Source organism: Podarcis filfolensis (assembly GCF_964270895.1).
Source record: "Podarcis filfolensis genome assembly, chromosome: 1".
Classification (NCBI taxonomy): Eukaryota; Metazoa; Chordata; class Lepidosauria; order Squamata; family Lacertidae; genus Podarcis; species Podarcis filfolensis.
In genome coordinates, this window is record NC_139604.1 from 112,633,400 (window position 1) to 112,659,191 (window position 25,792).

At 41.9% G+C, this 25,792-nt stretch overlaps 1 protein-coding gene across 8 annotated transcripts in view; it reads right to left on the reverse strand.

Moving 5' to 3' along the window:
* Window positions 1-25,792, reverse strand: part of FOXN3 (forkhead box N3) — a 193,886-nt gene that overhangs the window by 59,393 nt on the left and 108,701 nt on the right. For all 8 annotated transcript variants that reach the window (XR_014548782.1, XM_083616370.1, XM_083616368.1 and 5 more), the window contains exon 4: window positions 13,177-13,241. Coding sequence is in view for 7 of the 8 variants with exons in the window: in XM_083616370.1 (XP_083472496.1) it covers window positions 13,177-13,241 (65 nt within the window). In the remaining variant the exon portion in view is untranslated. The remainder of the gene's footprint in view (window positions 1-13,176; window positions 13,242-25,792) is intronic.

Here is a 25,792-nt window from a genome sequence, read left to right on the forward strand (position 1 = left end):
GACTAGACACATCTGGGCCAAACAACCACAGAGAGCGCTGTTCCTACCATGCAGCTCTTTCTCACACACCTTTCCTGGGTTTCAGAAAGAGATCTTCCTCACCTGAAGATGCCAAGGACTGAACCTGGGACCTTCTGCATGTAAAGTGCATTGTCTACCACTGAGCCAAGGCTTTCCATTTGGGAAAAGGTTTCTCAGCAGCTGCATAATCTAGGGGAGACCAGTCTCCACCCTCTCCGAAGGCCTTCCCAAAATAGGTAAGTTGAGGCACACTTTTGGCTGGCTGGAGTAACAATGGTTAAACTGTTGGTTTTAGTTTAATTGGCTAATGTTTTTCTTTGTTCTGGCTATATTTATGGTATGTCTGTCTTTATTATATTTTAATTTAGATTTTGTTGTTGGCCTCCTTCTGCACCTAGTACAGAATACTGGGATAGAAAAGTTAAGTAATAAATACTGTCCCTATATTTATTTACACCACACTCCACTCATCCAAAGGCAACCAGTCTTTTCTGCGGTTTATAAAACCCTGTGCTTTTAGATATAAGTGATACAATTCGGACAATGTAATTCCAGGCTGCATTTTAGGTGCAGGGAAGTAACACAAAGTAAATTCTGTATTCAATCTTTTATCTGTCACTGGGCAATTTTCTTTGCTTAGCTTTAAAGCTGGCAATAGTTTCTGGTGCCATTCACAAATATTAACCTTGGTGTGATTATGACGAAAACATAACTTTGCATTCTTTTCAAAAGGGTGACCGAAGTCCCCAAAACCTTAGTATACACCTATTTTATCTCCTGCTGCTGTTCAAAAGCCAGGTCACTCTGACATAGGCAGCTTCAACCTTCCAGCCAGGTCATCAGCAATCTATTTACAGTGACAACGTGGAAGGCCAAGGTGTGTGTGTGTGTGGGGGGGGAGGATAAAGGAAGGGAGAAAAGTTTAAAACAAAAAAACAGTAGCAAAGTTCATTTATTAGTAAGTGATGCTGTGGAGCGGGGAGGGGGAGGGGGGGAATTGCCAATGATCCTAATGTTAATATATGCAAATGAATCACATATTATTAAGAACAGAGCTGACTGTTCTTGTGACAGATGTTGCAATTAAATTAAAAAGGTTTCAAAGCTACTCTTAGTGTCCAGCTCAAAAGTTAATTGTTGGACTGTATTTAATGATCAGTTTATTAGATAAGGATCAGGCAGTTGACGTCATACCCATCCTAAACCCCCCTCATCATTACATAACATGCAAGGCAGAATTCCCAAAGCTTGTTCCCATTTGTTAGATAAATAAAAACGCCAGCAAATCCAGTAGATGTTAACACTCCTGTTTGCCTTGCAAAGGGAAACCCTGGGCTGAATTTATGCAGCTGCATGAAAGAGGGTTTAATGTTCCAGTATGGCAAGATCCCAGATTCTACTGTGAACTGACTTTATTGACTATATTCCTAAAATACTTTGGCCACCTGACAGAAATTATCAATCTCGGAGGAGAAAAGGGGGAGGAGAAGAGTGTAAACCCAAGGTCAGCCTAGGCTTCCATCGTTTATTATTATGTCCTAATGGAGTCATTCTTGGAAGGGAAGGTGGAATGAAGGGCCAGTTGCAGCTCTTTCTCCCACTGCCAGCACATACTTTGAGGCCCATTTCACCCCAAGTCGCTCACTTGTCTTTCTCCCCCACCCCACTTCATACAGCAACTGTTCAACACCATAAGCACAATGAGGTGGGAATGGGGAACCAGCAGTTCTCCATATGCTGTGGGAATGCAGCTGCCACCAACCGCAGCCAGTAAGGCTACTGGTCAGGGATGCTGGAGTGACAGTCAAACATCATCTAGACTACAGATTCTGCATCCCTAATATAAGGTGGGAGTCATGTTTCTAATATAGCAGATAGATCTTGGTGAAAGATGTGGTTGGGAAAAGGGTTCTATTGCACACCAAAGAGATAATTGTGGTGTCTTGATAACTTCTAATTTTGGTGTACAAAACCTCTCCCACTGTTGTGCTATTATTAAAAGGGTGTATACATCAATAGAGTATTATTTGCAAATAAGGACAATCTATTTATGCTACCATTTTCTGCACTGAACTGAATTTCTGCATCAGTTGTCACAAACTTAACTCTAATCATATGAAACAGGCCTAGAACAGTGTAGGATTCAATACATCCATATTTTCTAAATTTTAGATGCACTTGATGCACATCCACTTAAAAAAACAACAACCCACAACCGTATCATATGCCTTTCAATATATATACAAGTTGTAAAAAGAAAAAAGGACTGCACTCTTAACAGAAGACTGCACTCTTAAGATTACATACATTGGTCTGGTTCACATGTCCTGGTAAGACAAATTATGGCTTACTGAGACTACACAAATGTGCTGACTCCCAAGGAGGAGCTCACACTTGTTCTGCTCATCCTTGGTCCTTATAACTCAGCACTGCATGGAAGCTAAGCCAAGAACAAACTTTAGTTACAAATCTAACTTAGGGAGAAGAGAACTTAACCACGACCCCCAGGTTCAGATGACAGATTAATTCACACAGCTGTGATCTCCTCCCTGGAAGACAGCACGTTCCTGCTAAACCAGGCATCCCCAACCTGTGGCCCTCCAGATGTTTTCGCCTACAACTCCCATGATCCCTTGCTAACAGGACCAGTGGCCAGAGATGATGGGAATTGTAGTCCAAAACATCTGGAGAGCCGAAGGTTGGGGATGCCCGTGCTAAACCATGGCATGGTGTTACATGCAAATATTGCCACTTGGTGTGTTTGGACATCAGAGTTAGTTCACTTCTCTCTGCCAGCCAATATTTATTCTAAATTTACTGATTGTGGCTTTAAAGGAACAAAACTAATCAAGATCCCTGGTTCAGACATAACGCTAATGAGGGATGAGACAAAGAGCCCTCTCAGGCATGCTCATAGTAAAAATATGGTTTACTGGAATGTGCCAGTTGTATCAGTTTCAGCTTGGAACCCAAAAGGTGTTCTAAAATCCAGCCATCACAAAATGTCAAAGCAGCACCCTACAGGGTAGAAATAAAGTAAGCAGCAGGCTTTCATTTGAGAGCAAATTTGACACTCAACTTTATACATAGTCCAGGCTGATCAATGCAATATATTAATATCTTAATGGTAACAAACACAACAGCAATCCCTGTTTGGATGTTGTCTTTGCTGAGAAAAGAAAGAGAGATAATCACCAAGAGCAACTGGATGTTGTCAGTGTAAAATAAATTCCTCGCTACAGCAGCAAAGTTTCTAAAATACTGTCTTAGAACTCTATAATTACATACTGTAACAGTTACAGGTAAAATGGCAAGTTCTTTGGAGGAGGAGCGTGGTGATGCCAAGTCTCATGGAAACTAGTGTAACAAACACAACTATCACCATAAAGGATCTGAACTGAACCTTGCTGGAATTATTTTGGCCCCATGACTTGAGTGGCATCTTCCCTCTGGCACAAGTCTGCTATTTAACTTCAGGTGAACATTTTTTTTTTACTTTAATTCTTACATTTATGTCCCATCTTCCTTCCACCATGGAACCTATCCACGCACCAACCAGACCCAGACCTGCTTAGCTTCAGCCAAGTGGTGGCTCCATATGCTTTCAGATCATAATAATAGTATAATAATACGAACAACAACAACAACAAGGGGTTGCACTAAATTTCCTTGGGCATCCTTTCCAATTTTGATTCTGTTCATTAAATGCATATTGCAAAGACTGTTCAAAGAGGTTCACCAGCTTTATCAGGTTGCAATTGCTGCAGCAACACTGCAAGGCAAGACAGTATTATTACCTCCCATAACTGAGAGAGCATGACCAGCCTACGGCTACCTACTGAATTTGTGGCAGAGGCGAGACTCAAACCAGAGACTTCAAGATTTATGGCTCCGTTTTTCAGCCACTATGCTACCGCAGCTGCCACCGATCTTATCTTCTACTGATGTCTACCATGAACAAATTGTGGTGCAGGAAAGCTGCGTTAGCTTCAGATGCAGATATTAAAGAGGGCATTTGTTAAACTAACCTCCTCACCTTTATTATTTGGTGCAAGAGATAAGAGCTCTGAAAATCTTTCAGTGGTGTTGGTTGTGGTGGTGGTTGTTTGATAGGAATAAATCACTTACAGCACTTCAACTACATGAACTAAAACCAAGTAATGGTTAGTGAATCTATCTGTAATTAAGGCCTCCCTTTACCTCTGGCAGTCTGGTGGACACACTCAAGTATACTCTACATGCGTAATCCACCAGGGCATGCACAAGAACTATGGTGAATGGAAAGACAGTTTTCTGATCCCTTCTCTACCCCCCGGCCACCTGCACCCATGAAAATATATCTTCAGTGGACTGGGGTGTGGTAGCTCCTGTGCAATGGGACCATGGGGGAGCTGCTGTGGAAGGTGGAAACTGCCCTAAAACCAGGAGTAGCACCATCCAATTTCGGACAACTTCCCCCTCTGGCAGCATCCTCTCCTAGTCATTTCACATTGGTCAAGAGTGGCCCCATGACAGCTGCAAGGGTAGGAAGGGGTGGAAAATTTATTAGGGTCCAAGCCACAGATTTAGGTGTCCTTCAAAGAAGAAGAAAAGAGGGTGGCGACTCAGAAGCTACGGTGTGCCATTTCCTGGCTACTACTTCAAAGTAATTTAAAAGCCACACACTTTTCTCTACAAACATGTGTTCTTTACACCTGGGGTGCTTCCAGACTGGTGCTATTTTTTGGTGGGATGCAGTCATATACCAGCACACTCAGGTTGCACAATTATCGCTGGCTGGGAGCTCTTTCTCAAGAAATCTACTTCTCCAAAATATTGGATTTTTTGCAGTAAGGATAAGTGACAGGAAAATGCACTGGAAACTGTTGGGTAACACTTCCTTTGATGCAATGTCTTATTTCCTTCCTGCAAACAAATCAAAATGAATGCTTAATAAGCAGGTTGTCTAGACACACTACTGATGGGATACACTACATTTTTTGCATTTCTGCCCAAGGTTGAGCACGCAAGTACAACTTTTCTGTACGTCCATTAAAAAACACACATACAATACTGTTGCACTGCTTGCTTAAGAGAAGTTTCATAAAGACACTAAACACCCCAAATGCTGTAACTTGCATTGGATCAGGCCTACAGACTACAGCACTAGTAAATCGCTGCAAATCGTGATATGTTTCGATCATCACTATGCCAGAATAAATGTTTAGAAATAGAGGTGACAGCGCAGTATGCCTCTGTAGACGGATGCTTGGTATCACAGGTGGGGAGAATGCTGTTTCAATCAGGTCTTGTTTAAGGGGTTTCCTATAGGCAACTATCACAAAGCCTGCACACCTTAGAGACCTTCACGTGTTAACGTGCATGAAGAGGCAAAACAATATTACAATGGGCTCGTGGGTCATGCCTTTAAGCAATGCAGCCAATGAGACCACACAACAACTCTCAGTCCCGCCCCATCCAAGCCGTGTGCGCACGAGAAGTGGCATCTGATGTGGAGAAGGCTTTGAATGTAGAGGCCTTCCAGGAAAAAGCCTCCAGACACACGAGGCTGGGGTGCAAAGGTTTCAAAATTCCCTGCTGAAGCCTGTGCTAACTTGGTCACTATGGGGAAATCCAAGGAGCATCTGAGAACAAAGGGGAGGTTGGAATGGTTACAGACCCTCCTAAGGAAAGCAGGTTCCAGGTTAACTTACCATATGGGAGAGTCTGGCAATGATCCTCAGATGGTGATATATTAATTAAAGTGATTCCATTACCTCCATCCCCTGTAGTCAATCCAGTTCCCACCCACCCCAAGCTGGTTTGTGTGTGTAAACTGGTGAACTGCTCTACTGCTGGAGGCTCCCTACACATCTTCCAGGTTTCAAAATGCACAGCTATTTTTTTTTTTTTTACAAGTATAGAAGGGCTCTTCCATTTCAAACAGTCACCCTCCACCTCATGGAATGATGGGGAGAGGATAAGAGTGAAATGTGACACCAATCTTAGCTATCCTATACCTTTGACCAAAGAACAGTACACTCCTTCTATCTGGGATGGTTGTCCTCTTCCACCGAGTATGCAGCTTCGGGAGGGATGCACATGGAGTAGTGAGGGAGTAAGGGGATGCCTGCCTAGCCAGTCAATTAGCCAAATCAACCCTGGAGATCAACGGGGTGACAAACGTCACAGGCAGATCACCCTCACATCCCAGTCTTAGCCACGGAAAAATAAATAAAGCCCCAGTTATCAAGAGTTTAGAACACACTGACTTTAGCATATACAAAGCACAAAGACCTTGGGAGAAAAATATTCTGAGCTCATCTGAAATGAGGAAAAAGGAACTACAAACACATGGCTTGCATGTGCTTGAACGCTGTCGCCATTTTTTTTTCAGGTCACAGCTAAGGATGGAAAATCGAAAGATAAGGCAGCCCAACTACCTGTTTAACTGCATCAATTATCTGCCACCAAAAATAAAAAAGGAACATGCCTTGGATGCAATTATAAATCACACACTGATTTAAACACATGGATAGCACCAGTGAACCTGCTTGGAGAAGGAGTAAACAAACATATTGCTTCTTTTAGACCAGATGTGGCCACAGTGAACAAACCATTTAATTACCCTATTTCAGATTTCTATAGATGTTGCTCTACCTTATGCTTTCCCATGATCTAAGCATATAATTTTTATTTGCTTTCCCACAGCCCTTTTTAGATTACAACATCAGAGAGGCTGGGCAAGGGCTTGCAAAGAACAATGTTGTCATCAGCAAAACTATTTTTCATCATGCATTTCAGCAAAGCTAGTGTTTTTCTTTTCCTTTTCCTGCTCAACACTTCATCCAGGAGCCCTGGCTTCAAGGTAACTACACCCCTACCTAACGTTTATGGTGTACCCTGACCTGACCTGAAGTACCAACCACTCCCCTCGGTTGTCAAGGTAATGTAAACAAAGGCAGCAAACTTTGCCCAGAGGCATTCACAAGTGGCTACGGTAGTCAGCTGACACACAAATCAAACTCAGGCAGAGTTTTGAAATTAGTGAAGAATGTTTTGCCTTGTAGCCAGCTTAGCTAGCTATATTATGATCTCCGAAGATGCAGCTAGTTCTTAACTGTCCAAAATCCCAGTAAATGCCAGAAGCATCACTGGCTGCCTCAAGAAACGGTATCAGGATGGTGTGTTGACTGTAGAGCTATCATATTTGCACACCTATAAACATGCATTTGTGGCATACTGATATTCTGGCCTGTCACCTTTTTTCTTTCCAGTGAATTTAGCCTGCCTCTGGTAAGACAAATCATCCCCATCTCACATCATCATGGCCACACCTGCGTCCTCTGGATTTAACTGTGTGGGGAATTTCCCATCATTCCACTCTTTGCTGCGGAACAGGACACCTTCAATAACTCTGCTGAAAAGATGGCATGGAACACAAAAGTTCCACGGAGCACAGCTCAGGCAGGGAAGAGTCTACCGCCTACCCTCCACCAGATAGCGAAGTGAACACAACCACAAACAACTTTCAGGAGGCATGAAACTCACTTGGGCAAACCATTTTATCTAACCTTACGACAAGAGAAATTGTGAAGACAAAATGGAATAGCCCTATGTACATTACTGCACACTTCCTCAAGGGAGGGCAGAAAAACAGATAGGATATTTTAAATACTGGCCCAGCATCCCCATTATGCTTCCTACTGCTGAAAACTGTCTGTCCCACCCTAGCTACCCCTTCCGTTTTGCCCCATCTTACTAACGACCATAGTTAAAACACAATACAACATTTCCTATATTTTATTATATTTTAAGACTACCCTTCATCCTGGAGGATGGCAGTGCAGCGAACAGAAAAGAACAAACTTTAAAATCAAGTTAATATACCCTTAAAACCATTCCATAATTCAGCAGCGGACACAAACCAAAGCCATGCTAGACTCATAATCCACCTTCAAATGGCTGTGGGGGGAAAGATGCGTCCTCAGTTGTCGCCTAAAAATCGTGAGTGCAGGAGGCAGCTGTATCTTCAAAAGAAAGGGAGATTCAAAACTGAGGTTCCACCATGGAGGCCATATTTTCTGTCATGGCAAAACAATTATTGGGATGAGTTAGCATATTTATGTTATCGTCTGTATCATGCCAAGGAACCAAAGTAATTTATGTGAAGATTTAGGATGGTACATGAGAAGATCCAGTAATGCTCTTCCTTGACCATGTTTTGCAAATCAATGATTCAAAGTTAACAGACTAAATTAATATGCATCTGCTAAAGAGACACAATTTAAACATATTTTGGCACAGAGAAATAACCAAAGGAACAAAACTATACTTTAATAGAGAAAACCGGAGAAGAAAATGCTAGGTGACAACCTATGGGAGAAATCAGCAAAAAAGCTAAAGAAAAAGAAACACTGCTGTCAGCTAAGAACTTCTTGTTAAAAAAAAACAATCACCAAAAATTATAGGAGAATAAAGATTTTAGGATACATTGTAAATCTAGATGCTATTGGCTTACATGGATGATGGCCTACCTTTGAGCAACACGTAGCTTGAGTAGTATATGCTAAATACTGAAAGCAAGAGAAAAACTCAAGCAATAAATAAATACACTCTGAGGAAGGAATACACCAATATTGGTGTTAAGGAAACAGTATCAAGACGGGGTTATTTTATTAAAAAATGGGTACCCTTTTTAAATTTCTGCGATCGTAAATTGGTTACAACCAAATGTATTTCACAATGCTACTACTATTCATATATTTGATTTCTCACAAAAATATCACTTAAACCTAATAAACCTAATAAAAGCCCCTTTAAACCAAACACCACCTCATCCATGTACCAATGTAATATCCAATTACTGTAATCAAGAGGAAAATAATTACATTTCTATTTCAAAAGCTTTCCACAGGATCTGTGCAGCCTGCTCAAGTTATCCCTCCAATTGCAACCACTCTGCCTAAAGCCACAGTGAAATAAACACAAGTAGCCAGTCATTAGTTTTGACCAACATTCACTGTAATATAGACTTGGTGAAAGTCTGCCACTCCACAGGAATCTGGTGGTTTTCTTACCTGAATAGATGTTGTTAGAGCCACTGGATGAACAGCCAATCTAGTAGTAAGAACTTAGCATTCGAATATGGGTAAGCGAAATATTTTTAAGTAAGAGACCATTGTACCATGGCCAATCCCTTTGATATTTAAACCTACAACTGTGCTAACAAGAATACCTCTACCTTCACTGCTGAACTTAAAATACTGACCTATTAAAAATGCTCTGCCCTATTAACATTTATTTTAGATGTATTACAGATCAGATCCAGTTCTACGTTCCTTGACATTTTCTTCAATGTTCACCTCTGTACCTTTTCATCCTGTTCCAAATGTGCAGAAGAATACGGGTGTTAGAAAGTCTCAAGACGCAGATTTTTATCACAGGAACGAACTGTCCTAATCACCAGCAAATCTTAGTTCGAGCCGAGTCTTGTTCCATCTATGGTTCTTGCTGTGCTGCACCACTCTTCCCTTCTCCTGATACTATGTTCTGCCTACCTTGACCATAATCATATTGGACAAGGAACAAGTCTCTTCAACACCCTGCACAGCTCTCATCCATTCAACTGCAAGCTGTACAAAAGTCCATGTACTTATGCATACACGCATGGAAAACGCAATCCTATCCATGTTTACCCAGAGCTTTGCTCACATCCCACTGTGCTCAGTGTAGCTCATTCCCAGGCAAGTGTGAAAAGAAGTGCAGTCTTAGTAAAGCTTTCTGAGATGTTTAAATCTAGGTTCATTGCAAGGACATGGATAACAAAAACTCTGACATCTCTTCCAATGGTAACCCAAAACAGAACTAATCCACCAAATATTGAATCATGAAGCTGACACTGGAAATTTCTCTTTTAATATCACTCCATCAGTATATTAAGTGTACTTGGGCTTTGAACAGCAACTTTACAAGGAAGATGGTGTCACTGGTTGGTTATTTAATGCTCAGCCAATAATTATTTTATATCAATAACTGAAAATGCAGAACTGTAAGTCTGAAATATTGCCAAAAGACTGCAAAAGCATGGCAGCATCAGTAATGCAACAGGAGAGAATACATGCAATGTTAATGTGTTTTACTGACCATATGAACATTCCAAGGGAATCTATTTGTAGGACTTCAAAATCTTTCACAGTGTTCCTTCTTTTTTGTGTGTGTTTGTGTGTACCATGTGTTTATGATTCTGGATAATTCCTAGGAAAAACGGATGTATCGTATTCAATGGGAAGTACCCTGAGGCTGCTGACTATATAAGACTGATTGTATTGCTTTGATTTGCCAGTCTGTATTTTCAACACACACACACACACACGTGCTGGAATGAGCAAGGACTCTCTGCTTGTTATAACCAGCCACTACTATGAACCTCCCTCAAATTACCGTGAGGCAGGACTGAGCTCAAATAAGATTGTATATAAATAAATAAATAAATAAATAAATAAATGCAATAACATGTAATTCAGTAACATAAAATAATAAAGAAGTAAAAAAATAAAGACAATATAAATGAATAAATATTAAAATTAAATATATACACACACATACATATATATACAAATTTGGGTTGTTTCATCCACAATCCCTAGAAAAAAGAATTATTGGTGTGGGAGAAGCTGTACACTTTTCAAAGAATGATTTGTTTTATTTATAAGTATTGCCCTCGAGGTCTTATGACTCGAGGTCTTATTGTTACTTGAAGCTGGAAAGACTGCTAAGAATTTCACAGAGTAGCATTTTTCACAGGAGGCATTTGAACACTGCCATCATCATTAATATATAAAATAGTTTTTTGGCACACAGCTGAAAATAAGATTGTCAAGATGTCTGCCAAGACAATGGTTTTATGCCTTCATTTATAAAATAAGGCTTTATGCCCTTATTGCTGTCCCAAGGTGAGAATTTTGGGTTAGGCAGCTGTTCCTGCACGTGCCACATGATGGATGGTGGAAGGCACAGTTGCTAAAATTCAGCCTTCTTTAGATACCGCACTCTAGCCTAGTCCAAATGAACTAGAATTCTAAACTAATAAAAGCCCAGATGTGCTTATTCCTCTAAATGACGAAAACTTGCCTGGTACTTAATTTAACACATTCATATTCCCAGGATTCTACAGTGGTTATTGAATTTCAACCTAGCTAGCTGCTCAAACCTACCCATTTCATTGAGCATCCAAACTCTGCTTCACCTTCCATTTCCTCCTAATCCACAATATTAAGTTCTTACAATTTGGTGTGGAAGGGTGAGCTGGGGTGGGGGTGGAGAGAACAAGAGGAGAGAGCCATTTGTAAACCAGTCTGTAATATGGCACACACAAGAAATCTGAATGTGTTTTCAGGGCAGTCTGTTCTATGGACTAGAAGAGGGAAAATATCAAAGCAAAACTTTCCCAGCCACAGATTGTAACATGGGATTCAAAAGCAGTCAGCTTGGCCGTATGCTGGCCAGCTATTGCTAGACAACTGTGCTATTTTTGGTATGTGCTGCTGCTGCTTCATTGTTCGGCTGTTTGGGTTTTATTTTGCATGGTTTTGCATTATTTTAGTGGTGTTTTCGTTAGGTGCTTTTTTAAAATTTGTGAAGCACGGTGGTATTTTTGGATGAACTGCAATATATAAATAGCTTAAAGGGGAAAATACAGCTGAAACTGTGGATAATGAGTCCCCCAGACTTTGTGTCCACACATTCCAAGGCTATACCATGGTACCTCGGGTTAAGTACTTAATTCGTTCCGGAAGTCTGTTCTTAACCTGAAACTGTTCTTAACCTGAAGCACCACTTTAGCTAGTGGGGCCTCCTGCTGCCGCCACATGATTTCTGGTATCATCCTGAGGTAAAGTTCTTAACCTGAGGTAATATTTCTGGGTTAGCGGAGTCTGTAACCTGAAGCGCATGTAACCTGAAGCTTATGTAACCCGAGGTACCACTGTAAAGCCAAAATAGTAATCTTACTTTGGCTATAGAACCGTGATCACTGTGCCTTATGTATAGATAATAATTGCTTGCTTAAAACATGGCCGTTTCCCTGTTTTGAGTGCTGCTCTTGCATCAGGTAGATAGGCTGGCCTTCAAATTTTCATTTGGCATCAAATTCATTTAAGCATCATCATCTCCATAAAGTACGATGTAATCTATCACTACAACCTGATATTTACAGACATTTTCAGCAAATGCAAACCATGGAAAAACACGAAAGACAAGTACCTCCATTAATCTAGAAAATTAGCCTCCCTGTCTTTTCTAAATGCAAATGAAGCAGTAGCCATAGTTGGCTGCCAGATTTTGGTTACGTGTTCTGATTACTGCCTCCCAAGAGTTATGGAAAGATAGGCAGATCTCCTATTGATATGTGCAATCAAATTTCACAGAATAGCAGCCTGGAAGTACAGCTGATAAAACTATACCCAAAAGATAACCCGAGTCTAGATCGGATTACAATTATGATTCAGAATGTGGCACACGCACACACACACAAGCATGAAAGTGATGCTCCAAGTTGCATCAGATCCAATTTCCAAGTTACAAATGCATAATGTACTAGTTAAGATTATTCTGAATGGAAAAAAGAAGCCTCACAGATATACACATCTCTCCAGTACTGAATAGGGGAAACGGTCGGAATATAACAAAATTTCAAAAACGAAAGACTTTGTGCCTTTATATCAATCACCTTCTGCTGCTGTAGAGCTGGCAGACAATTGCTGCAAGTTATTTTTGCACAGGCGCAATAAGGAGCAAAGTTATTATCTTTATCAACACAATTGAAAGTTACTGGAACATGTCCTGCATAAACTCTGTTGACTTTGCTAGAAATGGGAGATAACAAAATCAATGATGTACATGAAGGGGAGGGGAGAGGGAAGGAAGAAGAGAGCCACCTTCACAACACACTGTAACCTTTTCCAATAAATGTTTTGCATGTTATAAAGGTAAGCACAGAGAAATATATATATTTATATATCTGTGGTGTGTACACACACACACACACACACACACGAGTCCACCACAGCTTCTTTCCAGAAAGCTTGTGAAAATCATGATAATTCTCAAGAGAATTAATGATGGGGAGGGAGAAGGGAAGATGTCAAGGGAAGAAAAATGGAATATATGACCTACCTTGCAGAAGGGCTCCATTTCGCTTGAAAAAGGTGCTTCCTGGCCAAATAGGTGGACCTGATGTGCTGAAGGCAATAAAAAAAGAAGTGTAAAGAAAATCTTTCTGTGATTTCGCAGTTGGCATAATTATACCTTCTTCTTCCTTTTTTTTAAAGCGTGGCATCTGTTTCGCTGTGGTAAGAACACAGCATTTTGTTTTTAAAGAGTAGGGCTTAGCTCTTCATTAAAAAAAATAATTATTTAACTATCACATTCTATTCACAAGAAGAAACTCAGCCCAATGTCGGCCCACACACTTTTAAGAAGGGAGGGAAGAGAAATCTAGAAACAAAAATATTTCTCCCACGCACAATTTAAAAAAAAAACATAATAAATTCATAGCCTGGCAAAACATACATTAAGCTTACTTCTGAAATGCAAAAATGCTTTACACACTCACACTCTATAAGCCAGATCTCACTTCCCATTTTAAAAAGTATAAACCAAAGGCAGCATCTGTTGCTTGCATAAACCAACCCTGAACCAGATGCTGTTTTATTGCAACCTAGAGGACAACTTCTTATAGTGGCAAAGGTGGGTCTTTCTGGGTGCAATCTTCTGGAAGTTGGGCTTCACAGGTGGCGGTGTGAATTTTGAAGTTTGCACGTGTATATATCAACATGTTTGTGCACAGGCATTCTGCCTATGAAATCTGTCAACAACTATGTGTGTGTGTTGATGGATCACGTCTATAAATGTGTATGTACACAGGTCAAATCGCATGATGTTCTACAAAGGTTAACAATTTTCTCCAATTCAAAGGCTTTGGGGTATCAGAATTGGAGAAAGACATTATCTCCCTCTTCAGCTTAGAAAAAGGGTTTTTCAAAGCTATATTAGATGCTCTTGGTTAAAGCCTGAAGCCATTTCATCACGCAATGCTTAAAGGCAAAACACACCCACACACCCACAATGCTGTGAGATTTGGGGCCAACTTGAGAGCGGCCTATCTAATCATCAATGGCATCACTGTAGCTAGGAAACAACTCTTGATATGCAGAGACTCGCAGCTTAATTTCAGGTTCGCGGCACACTATCAGCACTAAATCAACTAACCAAAGACATTTGATCCAATAGATAAATGGAACTATGTCCAGTTATTTTCTTAACTTCATTGACACGAGGACGTCTGAAAGTTGAATCAGGCAAGGTTTACAATATGCCACATCCCTGCTCTGCTCTGTCTTAATAGATAGAATAAATTGCAGCTAAGGAAATAGATGGAGGCACAAACAGTCATCATCTTCTTACGGAACGATCATCACATTACCGCCAATTTGCACAACCTTTAGATTGATGATTCAGCCCAACCTTCACACGTCTTCATACCCACTGCTGGGCAGGTTTTAATTATAGTCATAGCAGGTGTATTAGAGAGGATTAGCTGCTTCTACAAGCAACAGCTGAGACACCCCCCCCCCGCCACAATAGCCAACATAACTGCCTTGCACATGTCAAACACTGTATTCTGCATGCAAATATGCCCTGCATCTATATTCAGATGCCAAATCCTTTCTATCACACCATTTCAGCCAAAGTACATATTGCCTAGTTTGTTAAAAGCAACAACAAATAATGTGTGCTATTTTATTTATTGTTGTATGTCGCTTTGGGTTGCATTCTGTCCTCACTGCTGTCACGCAGATTCCTGTGGGAAGCCAACAAGCAGATCCTAAGCTCAACAGCACTCTCTCCAACTGCATTTCCCACTGACTGGTTTCAGAGGCACCGACTCCAACAGAACAGTCGTTGCGGCTAGCAACCATTGAAACCTTATTCTTCATGAATGAGTTCTGTCCCGACTTCCCTTCAGTCTACTACAGGCTTATAAACCTGGAAATGGTAAGCTTAAGGAGGAAAGGAAAGAGAAGAAAGCATCCATTAGAATCAAGATCTTTCAAAACAGACTGAAAAACATTCCCTTAAATGGGATGCATCTTCTACCTAAATATAGAAGGGTGGGTATTTCCCTCCCAGGAAAATGAATTCAATTTAGAAAAAAGAAGAGGAGGAAAAGGCTATTAGTGCCTGACCACAACTAGCTACACAAGAAAGATTTTACACACATGCACACACTCAGTCACTGCAGTTGCCTTGCAACATTCAAGTGACATACTAAGCTAATAATGTGAGAACAGAAGCCTCTTATTTGTAAGCCTCCATTTATCCAAGTCATCACTATTTCTCCTTAAAATTAGGTTTTAATTTCAGTTATTATGTGCATTTACTCAAGGAGAAGCAAAAACTTTCAAGTACAGCACAAACTGTTTTCCGTGTTGAAAAAAGGGGCCTGATGATGTCATCATCTTCATGAAGTTCCTCTTAAACCTCACACAAGATACACAGGCCCACCGCAGAGTTGAAAAGTTAAATTTTCTATCCATTACAAGTGATGGCATATTATTGACATATTAAAGTCAATGCATGTTAAAACCAATAATGGTTTTAGTGACCATATGGTCATTTTCAGCTTTCACCTCTTAAATAGGTTGTAAAACCATAAAACTCAACAAGCACTTCATATACTTCCTGATTTTTTCACTCTTAAAGCAGCAATACGAATATCTACCTTGGCCAAAACCTCAACAAATCTATTTGTGATTTAAGGGGGTGGGGCAGTGAACTGAGGGCATTCAAGGGAAATGACAAAAGTAAATACTATATTGGCAGCACTCATGCAAAACAGGTTTTTATCTGAGTCACGAGGGGGAGAAACTGAGCCACCAAGAACAATCAACCCCTTTCCAAGAAACCTAAACCCCACCCCTGCTAACCCAGAGTTCTCTGAATTCCCTGCACATTGGAAAAGCACCCAATGCTTCATAGTTGTTCGTACAGGAGTCACAAGGTCTAGCACAAGATGGCACTGGGCAAGGCTAGGAAAGCAACCATTTTGGGGTTTCCATTTCCATCCATGGGAGACAGAATGCCTCAACAGGGCTAACTACTGCTTGAGGAGGAGGAATGGTTCAGAGTGGAATCAAACTTTAGGTATTTCTCCAAAAGGGAGGAAAAAACCCCAGTACATACATAGTCCAAGGCATTCCGATTACCTGAAGTCTTGTAGATTATCTTGTATGTTTTTTTGTATATTGGCAGGGGGTTTAAGGGGCCAAAGTTCAATGATAAGAGCACATTCTTTGCACGCAAAGGGTCCAAGGTACAATCCTTGTCTCTCCCACCCCCACACCCCCAGATATGGCTGAGAAAGACCCTTGCCTGAAACCCGGAGAGCCACCAACAGTCAATGCAGATAATACCATGCCCGTGTCATGAACTGGCTGTATGCAGAAGAGCGGTGGGAGGCACCAGCCAGGGAACCCCCTGGGGACGAAGGCTCAGAGCCAGAGGATTGGTGGTGGGGTGGTGATGAGTGGTCAGAGGGAGGAGGAGGAGGCGTCGGAAGCAGAAGTAGTGACAGGGTTTAGTGAACAGGAAGATGTTGCAGCAGGGAACAGTTCTGACACCGAGGCAGAAGTGGGGCTGGGGAGGAGTAGGGCCAGGAGGCAGGGAGGCCGGCTGCGGAAGAAACCAGGGAGTCTCCCCCTCCTGCTGCGACAAGCTCCCCTCCACCCTGGTCTCCTAGAACACACAAGAGTATAATGAAACAGCCAGATCAAGGGGAGGTTGCGTGCAGATGCAGGCTGAGACTGCATGAGAAAGACCTTGGAGAGGAGGAGATCTAGTGAGCCTTCTGTCCTCGCAAATGCTTCATTGGGGCAAGACCTCCAGTTGTGGTTTGCTTCCTTGAATAAAGAGTTAACTTCACTGGTCTGTGGTGATTTATTGTTTGGTTGCTGACCTACCCAACTCCAGCCCTGAAGGCTATCTGACTTGGGTAAGGAAGCCACTTGTGTTTGACACCAGGCGTTTTATAGCCCTTCCCTTTGCAGTCTCTTGAAAAGGTACTGCAGCCAGAATATGGGGAAACTGCCACACTCTTACATACCCAAGTCACTTCACTAATCCAATAAGCTTAGTATATAGTTCCCACTGGTAGCTGCTTTCCAGGGTTTCAGGCAGCGAACCCTTGTAGCCCCACCTGGAGATACCAGGGGTAGAATCTGGGGCCTTAGACATGCAAAGCCAAAGCTCTACCTCTGAGTTACAGCCTGTCAGCATCTTGATTGCAGATCTGCTTTCTGAGTGCGCATGGGGCTCTTTGCATCTTGCCCAACAGCAGCTACTGTTCCAACATAAACCAAGCCCAATACTTTATGACTGGCAGGAATTGAAAGCTTAGTCCTCACAGCTAGTCATCAAAGCGGGAGAGAAGGATTTGCAATCAGGAATCCATCTACACTTGTGAACGCCAACAGGTCTTACTAATGTTCATATCTATGTTTATAAATAATCACTTGGCAATCCGAAAACAGCCTTCAACAACATACAATACAAGGATCTGCTAACGTTCAGGGCAGGAACGAGGTAGAAGCAGAATTAGAGACTGTTTTCTTTAGCCAGAAGTTCTACAAAGAATTACTAATATATAAAACCTAGTCACAGCCTAGTCTACATTGCAGCATTATAAAAGTTTGAAATTAAAAATGAATATTTATGTCTTGCCATCGCTTTAGTAAATTTTGTTAACAAGATAAAAGAATTTACCACTCCTTCTGACAGCTGCTGGCAGTTAATATCACAATTAGGTGTTACCTAGCAACAGCTAGCAGTATTCTTCGCAAGTCAAGGAAGAGAAGAAACAGAAAAGTAACTGGACTAATTAAAATATATTTCAATATTTTAATGTGTTTATGCCAAGACATTTAGGGCACCATCCATCTAATGTTCAAACACGTTTAAAGTCTCCTGTTTTGAGTATTTAAAAGTGTTTGAACTCAGGATGGATAGGGTTCATAATATTTTTACTACGTTGTAAAATAAACTAATGTTGGGGTTAACAATTTCTCATTATCCTCAGAAACTTCTTCCAGAAATATAAACTAATTAGAAATAAACAAGTTAAAATCTTCTCACCTCCACCCCGCTTCAATGACAGACTGCCTTCCATTGTTAGCATGCAATTCTCCTATTTTCATATTTGTACAGCAATCTTGCTGGGTGACACACTAAGATCTAAGCTACTGGAATCATGCCTATATAAATTTGGGAGGAGCCCATGCCTCTTTTCCCATGAACAGCAAACAGGAGTACTAACTAGTTTTGAGTTTGTGTCCCATCAGTGGGAAGCTGCTGAAGTCAGAGAAACGACTTACTTCAAGAACAAATTTATATATACTGCTTGGCATAGTGGCAAAGAGCAGAACTCTCTGGTTCTGCAGCAGAGTTCTAGCCGTTGCCATTTTCTTAAAATAGTTTTCAGAAGACGTGAGCAAAGGATCGAAAACACCTGAGTCCCTCTTGGGTTACTTACAACACATCCAGTATAACTTTGGAGAAATATATTTTCAAATCAAGCTATCTAGTTCAAACACTTAAGCATTTTGACTAAAGCTTCCCCCTCTTTTTAGCTTGTTTCTGAGAGTGCTGTTAAGATTTCTTTGAAAGCATTTATAATAATAATAATAATAATAATAATAATAATAATAATAATAATAATAATTTATTTGTACCCCGCCCATCTGGCTGGGCTTCCCCAGCCACTCTGGGCGGCTTCCAAAAAAATATTTAAATCCTCTAATACATCAAACATTAAAAGCTTCCCTAAATAGGGCTGCCTTCAGATGTCTCTGATTTCCTCCTCCTTCTCCACCACCACATTTTACTTCGGCGACATTTGTAGGGAAGTTGCCAAGGGAAAATTAGGATGCCAGACATGTTCAATAAAGCTGTGGGTTAATGAAACAATGTTTAAAAATGTTTTCTTCTGCAGACAATTTTTTTTTAAAGAAAACAACAGCCCGTAATTTGTGCACAAATGTGCTCACAAGTAATGGCCCTGACTGGTAGAGGCTCCCCAAGACTTCAGAACTGGGTCTCTCCCAGCCTAGCCCTTTCCCCGCAAAGGGCATACATTTAACATTAGCAACTACATAGGAAAGAGACTGAAATAGTTCAAAAGTGCTGCCAAAAACGCAAAGAAAACAGCCTTCCCCCATCCACGAAGCTCAGTGTAATTATCAGGAAGGGATGGAGATTTCCCCTGCATATAAAGTTAGATTAATAAAGTTGTTAGGTTTTTATTTTTTGTTTTTTGTATCTTAGAAAAGCGACTAAGGGCAGCAGCAGCAGCGGGACGAGGGAGCATGATAGATGTTAACAAAATTAAGATCAGTACAGAGAAAGTGAACACAGATAAATCCCTTCTCCCAAAACACTAGAATCCGAGTTGCACGCATAAATTGACTGTCAGCCGGTTTGAGTCAAACAAAAGAAGCACTTCTTCAACACAGCAGGCAATTAACTTACCTAATTCATTGCCACATGGCCTCTAGCGCAAGTATCTTTTAAGACAACTTAGATAAATCCATTGTACAAAAAAATCTATTATTTTATTATTTCTTTTTTTAAAAATCCCACCAGCCCTCATAGGGCTCATTCCCAAACCCCATCTTATTCTCACAACACTACTGGGAGGTAATTTAGCCTAATACTGGGATCAGCAAACTATTTCAGCAGGGGGCCCGTTCACTGTCCCTCAGACCTTGTGGGGGGCCAGACTATATTTTGAGGGGGGGGATGAACAAATTCCTATGCCCCACAAATAACCCAGAGATGCATTTTAAATAAAAGGACACATTCTACTCATGTGAAAACATGCTGATTTCCAGACCGTCTGAGGGCCAGATTTAGAAGGCGATTGGGCCGGATTTGGCCCTTGGGCCTAAGTTTGCCTACCCATGGCCTAAATAGATAGCAATTGGACCAAGGACATCCAGTGAACTGGATGAGGATTTGAACCTGGGTCTCCCATGGCTCATGGCTACTAGCCATTACAGTGGTACCTTGGGTTAAGATCTTAATTCGTTTTGGAGGTCCATTCTTAACCTGAAGCACCACTTTAGCTAATGGGGCCTCCCACTGCCCAATTTCTGTTCTCATCCTGAAGCAAAGTTCTTAACCCGAGGTAATATTTCTGGGTTAACGCAGTCTGTAACCTGAAGCGTCTGTTACCCGAGGTACCACTGTACAACTAATCATTGAACTTCTCTGTTCAGAAGTTGTGTACCTTTGATTATCAGTCGCTGGGAACAGTATCATGGGATGGCTATGTCCGATCGTGCCCTTCTTCCGAGTTGTCCTAAGGCACGTGGTTAGCTATCACTGAAGGTGGAAGCTAGGATCGTGCAACTCCTTGGGGCTGCAGGCAGAGACCTGTGGTTTGCCCTGTCAGTTCCTCCACCAGATAAGAACACAGGCTCCAGTTCTCTCTGCTACTTGCTGATCTGCACCAACTATCACATTTCTGTTACATCCTGAATGGGCAAAAAGATCGTTACACTAATCAGTCTGCCTTCAAAGCAGAATTGGAAACCGCTGTTTGAACTAGAAGACAGAGCGTACATGTCCAAGTCAGGCAATACTTTGAACCACAACAGTAACTGGAAGATCCTAAGGCAACTAAGAGACCACTTCGTCCATCTGATGCACTGTAGTCCACAAAATGTCCTACTGAATTTGTTTGTCCTTAATGTGCCAGAAGTCTTAATTGTTTTTGCTTCAACAGGCTACAACACCTATGCCACTGAATGATCCATGGTAATTCTCACGCAGGGTTCGAAATTAGCAGGGCACCAGGAGCATTTTGTGCCTAAAGATTATCCATTTGCAAGCACCTCCAGAAGTCTGGGTGCCATTTTTTGTGCCTGGCTGACACTCAAGGATTACTGAGATGTAGGTGCTTTGAAGCCTCAAAGTATAGGTCAAGGATAGACAGTATGTTAAGGAGTTTAACAATAAAGAGGAGAGTGTTTTGAAAACTGAAGTGTGGTACCTATCTTTTTTATTGTAAAGGCCAAATTAAACGTGTATTAACCATTTCTGCTAAAAATGTATCATTTAGGTGAATTGCATATTAATTCATGCTTACCAAAATAATAAAGAAAAAGTGTTGCCGCCCTAGACTAGACATCCTGTTTTGGCACCCACAACCCTGGTCCCAGAAGCCATTTGGCTCCTAGCTTTTCTATCTCGGTTTTTGACACTGTTATCAAGGTAGCATGGCTCAAACACCCTGGATGTATTTATTCATACACACACACACACACACACACACACACACACACACACTTAACCTCCAAAATTTGACATCATGAACAAACCATAACACAAGATCTTCTGCTCACATCCACCCTTAGAAGACATCTGAAGGCAGCCCGGTATTGGGAGGTTTTTAATGCTTGTTGTTTTTATTATGTTTTTAGATATGCTGTAAACCACCCAGTGGCTGGGGAAACCCAGCCAGATGGGCAGGGGGGGGTTGTATTATAATACAGTGGTACCCCAGGTTAAGTACTTAATTCGTTGCGGAGGTCTGTTCTTAACCTGAAACTGTTCTTAGCCTGAAGCACCACTTTAGCTAATGGGGCCTCCTGCTGCTGCCGCGCTGCCGGAGCATGATTTCTGTTCTCATCCTGAGGTAAAGTTCTTAACCTGAGATACTATTTCTGGGTTAGCGGAGTCTGTAACCTGAAGCGTATGTAACCTGAAGTATACGTAACCAGAGGTACCACTGTAATAATAATCTAGACCTAGCCACAGCCCCTATATATTTACAGTTAATCTTGGAAATCTGGAGGTATGTTAAGTGCATAGAGTTTTCTTTAATCATGACCACTACACTATCAAACCATGCATATTCAAGAAAGAAGCACAGCGCAAAACTCTTTGTCGTGCAGAGTTAAGAAGTGGTTTCTCTTCTTTTCTGCTGCTGCATTGCTCAGGTCCTCCAAACTTCCACAGAGCTTACTAGCGGAGCAGCTTGTGTTCTGTTTATATTTCACAGACACATGCTTTGTATCATGTTACAGTGATGGTATGCATAACCATGGTGACAGCTACTTATGATAAGTGCTACCAATCCATTTTTTTCCCTATTCCAAGAGGCCCTGAGGTGGCAGGGGGCAAAGTACCAGCCTCTGCCCTGCTATCTACAAAAACTATCAGAAGGCTATGCTTAGCAATAAAGCGTAAACATTACCTATTAAATAATAACTAATAAAAACAATTCCGCTGTGTTGTGTTTTTTTTAAGGACAGCCAGAAAAGTTTATCCTATTTTAAAGAGAACACAGGAGTTCATAAGCCTGGCAGGGAAGAGTCATCTGCAGGCCAATGGCTCAAATCCAAAGCATTCCGGGGGTGAGGGAAGATGCTCTTGGTGACATGATAGAAGCTTATAAAATTATGCATGGCACACAGAAAGTGGATAGGAAAAGGGTTTTTTTCTCCCTCCCTCATAACACTTAGACTTAGACTTAGATAATTTATTACGGTCGGAGACCAGCTTATAAAACACACTTGGGGGTACAATCCCAGAAGGAAAACATTTAAAACAATGTGCAACAATAAATTTAAAATTTGTAAATGCGATAAGTGTATAGACACTTAAAACTTTAAGATAAGCTACCACAGAGAGATGACCCAGAGTCACCCATGAAACCGAGCTTGGGGATTTTCTTAACGAACTAGCTTGGGTCGGGGGATGGTCTGCACCTACAGATCTGTACACAGAATCTGGTGACCATCCGGGTCGTCTTATGATCTTTGCCTAACAGGAAAAGGTCAATTTTTTGCTTTTCCAGGAGGTCAGCTAGCCTCACCAGCAGGGGATCAATGGTCTCACTACGTGCCTCTTCATAAAAGGGACATCTAAAGAACAAGTGCTCACTAGAACTTGTGCACATCCAATGAAGCTGAATGTTGGGAAGGTTCAGGACTCATAAAATCAAGCACTTCTTCATGCAGCGCATAAACTATGGAACTCACTGCTACAGGAGGCAGTGATGGCTTTAAAAGAGGTTTGGACAAGTTCATGGAGGAGAGGGCTATTGGTGGCGACTAGTCATGAGGCTCTACCTCTATGGCTGGAGGCAGTAACGCTTCTGAGTACCAGTTGCTGGAAAGTGCAGCAGGGGAGAATGGCCTTGTGTTCTAGTCCTGCTTGAGAACTTCCCACAGGTAACTGTTTGGATGGTGGACTAGATGGGCCATTGGGCTGATCCAGCAGGTTCTTCTTATGTTCAGCTATTATGTTCAGCTATTATTAGGTACGGCATCTTAAAAAGTAGAGACATCACCTTGCCAACAAAGGTCTGTATAGTAAAAGCTATGGTTTTCCCAGTAGTAATGTATGGAAGTGAGAGCTGGACCATAAAGAAGGCTGATCGCCGAAGAATTGATGCTTTTGAATTCTGGTGCTGGAGGAGACTCTTGAGAGTCCCATGGACTGCAAGAAGATCAAACCTATCCATTCTGAAGGAAATCAGCCCTGAGTGCTCACTGGAAGGACAAATCGTGAAGCTGAGGCTCCAATACTTTGGCCACCTCATGAGAAGAGAAGACTCCCTGGAAAAGACCCTGATGCTGGGAAAGATGGAGGGCACAAGGAGAACGGGACGACAGAGGACGAGATGGTTGGATAGTGTTATGGAAGCTACCAACATGAGTTTGACCAAACTGCGGGAGGCAGTGGAAGACAAGAGTGCCTGGCGTGCTCTGGTCCATGGAGTCACGAAGAGTCGGTAACGACTAAACGACTAAACAACAACAACATTATTAGGTAGCTCAGACAGTGGCCTCCGTTTGTTCATTTCAAGAAGCAAGTGCATAAAAGCAGATGTTAATGGGCTGAAGTTTCTTGTGAACTATTTTAAGCTGGGTTTGGCTGTTTTTTTGAAGAGAATTTCATTTAGATCTGATCGCTGCATTCGTAAGTAACACAAATGACCAGGCTGGATTTCCACCCCTATAATATTTGTGTCAGGGGACTGCCATCGGAACAGGGGAGGGAGGCAGGGGGCCCGCAGGGATACAGGGAGCCTCCGAAATTCCTGAGGAGCAGTTCCTCCTCCAGCAGTGGAAAAAAACACACCTCCAGTGGAGAAGAAAGGGAAGGGGCCAGTCAAGCGAGGAAAGGGCTGAGAGCCCCAGCGCCTCACCTAGCCAGGCTGGGCAGGAGGGACGCAGGCCACTTCTGTCGCCCAGCTTTCGCAGAGGGGTGAAACGAAAAGAGGGGAGGCGGAGACTTGGGGTACCGAAGTTCTTATGCTGGGGGAGAAGCCGAAAGGGGACACTCCCGGATTCTGCAGGTGACTAAGACGGACATGTACTTTGTGGTTCTGCACTGTAAATAGTTTGCACAATAAAACCTGTAAAAGACAAGTCAGAGTCCTGCCTGGTTACTCACAAGCGACCATCACCTGCACCTGGCAATCTGAAATGAATGCAGTAAATTTACATGACTGCAGCCTTGGGACTTCAGAGCTGAAGGGCAAGCACTGCCTGGCCTCTGACATCTATCAGGGAATGAAGGACCACCAGGAGCCTGACAAAAACAGGAAGATCTTTGTGGCCCCATCCATCAGCCAAAGGAGCTACAGCTCCTTCCTTTCCTCCTCTCTGCCTGGAAGTCTCTAGCTGCCAGTTGCCCTTGGGAGTGCAGAAGGCAAGGGGAAAGGCCAAAGGGAGAACTCCCACCCACCAACTGCTCTTCAAAAGAGAACAATCAGTCTGGGAAGATCAGCCTGGCCTGAACTAGATAGAATATGCGTGCAGCTCAACACTTTCTTCTGGACTTTAAAAGCTTGTTTCCACCTTATCCCTCTCTCCCCCTTTCCCTCTTCTGTGTCTTATCTTTTGGGTTTGCTAGACTAACGGCAGGACTTGTCTCACTTTTAAAACTAAGGCCACCCCCTCTTTAGTGTGCAGGTTTCATTCGTATTCACCGCAGTTCTCAAACCTGCCGTCAGCCGGCTGAGAATGCTAAAAGTCTATTTCGCTACTAACTTCATAGCACTTTAATACTTTCCCCAAGACAAATGACACTAATCACGCAGGTAAGGCCGCCATTCATTAAACAGTGGTGACCTTTCCACAATTTATGCAGAAGGGGTCAACTTCCTCTCAGTTGCCCAAAATTCTTCAGATGACTGATTAGCTATTACCAAAAGGGGAAAAGGGGATCACGCTGCACAGTATGCAAGCACCGCATCCAATCCAAATCTCTCTCTTCCTTTCTCTCTCTCAAAAGATGTGCCACATGTGTGCAGTGGCCTTGAAAATACCTTCCAGCACCTACTTGCAAACATCATAAGGTGACAGCTAACCTTGTGCAAGGGGATTCCCCCTTAATACCTCGCCCTGCAAGAAGCAAAGCTATAGGAAACTAGGCAGAGGGCCTTCTCAGTAGTTGCGCCCGCCCTCTGGAACGCCCTCCCATCAGATGTCAAAGAGATAAATAACTACCTGACATTTAGAAGACATCTGAAGACAGCCCTGTTCAGGGAAATTTTTATGTGTTACATTTTAATGTATTTTTAATCTTTGTTGGAAGCTGCCCAGAGTGGCTGGGGAAACCCAGCGGGGTACAAATAAATTATTATTATTATTATTATTATTATTATTATTATTATTATTATTATTATTCCACCATGCCCCTGCCCAATCTTCTACTGTGC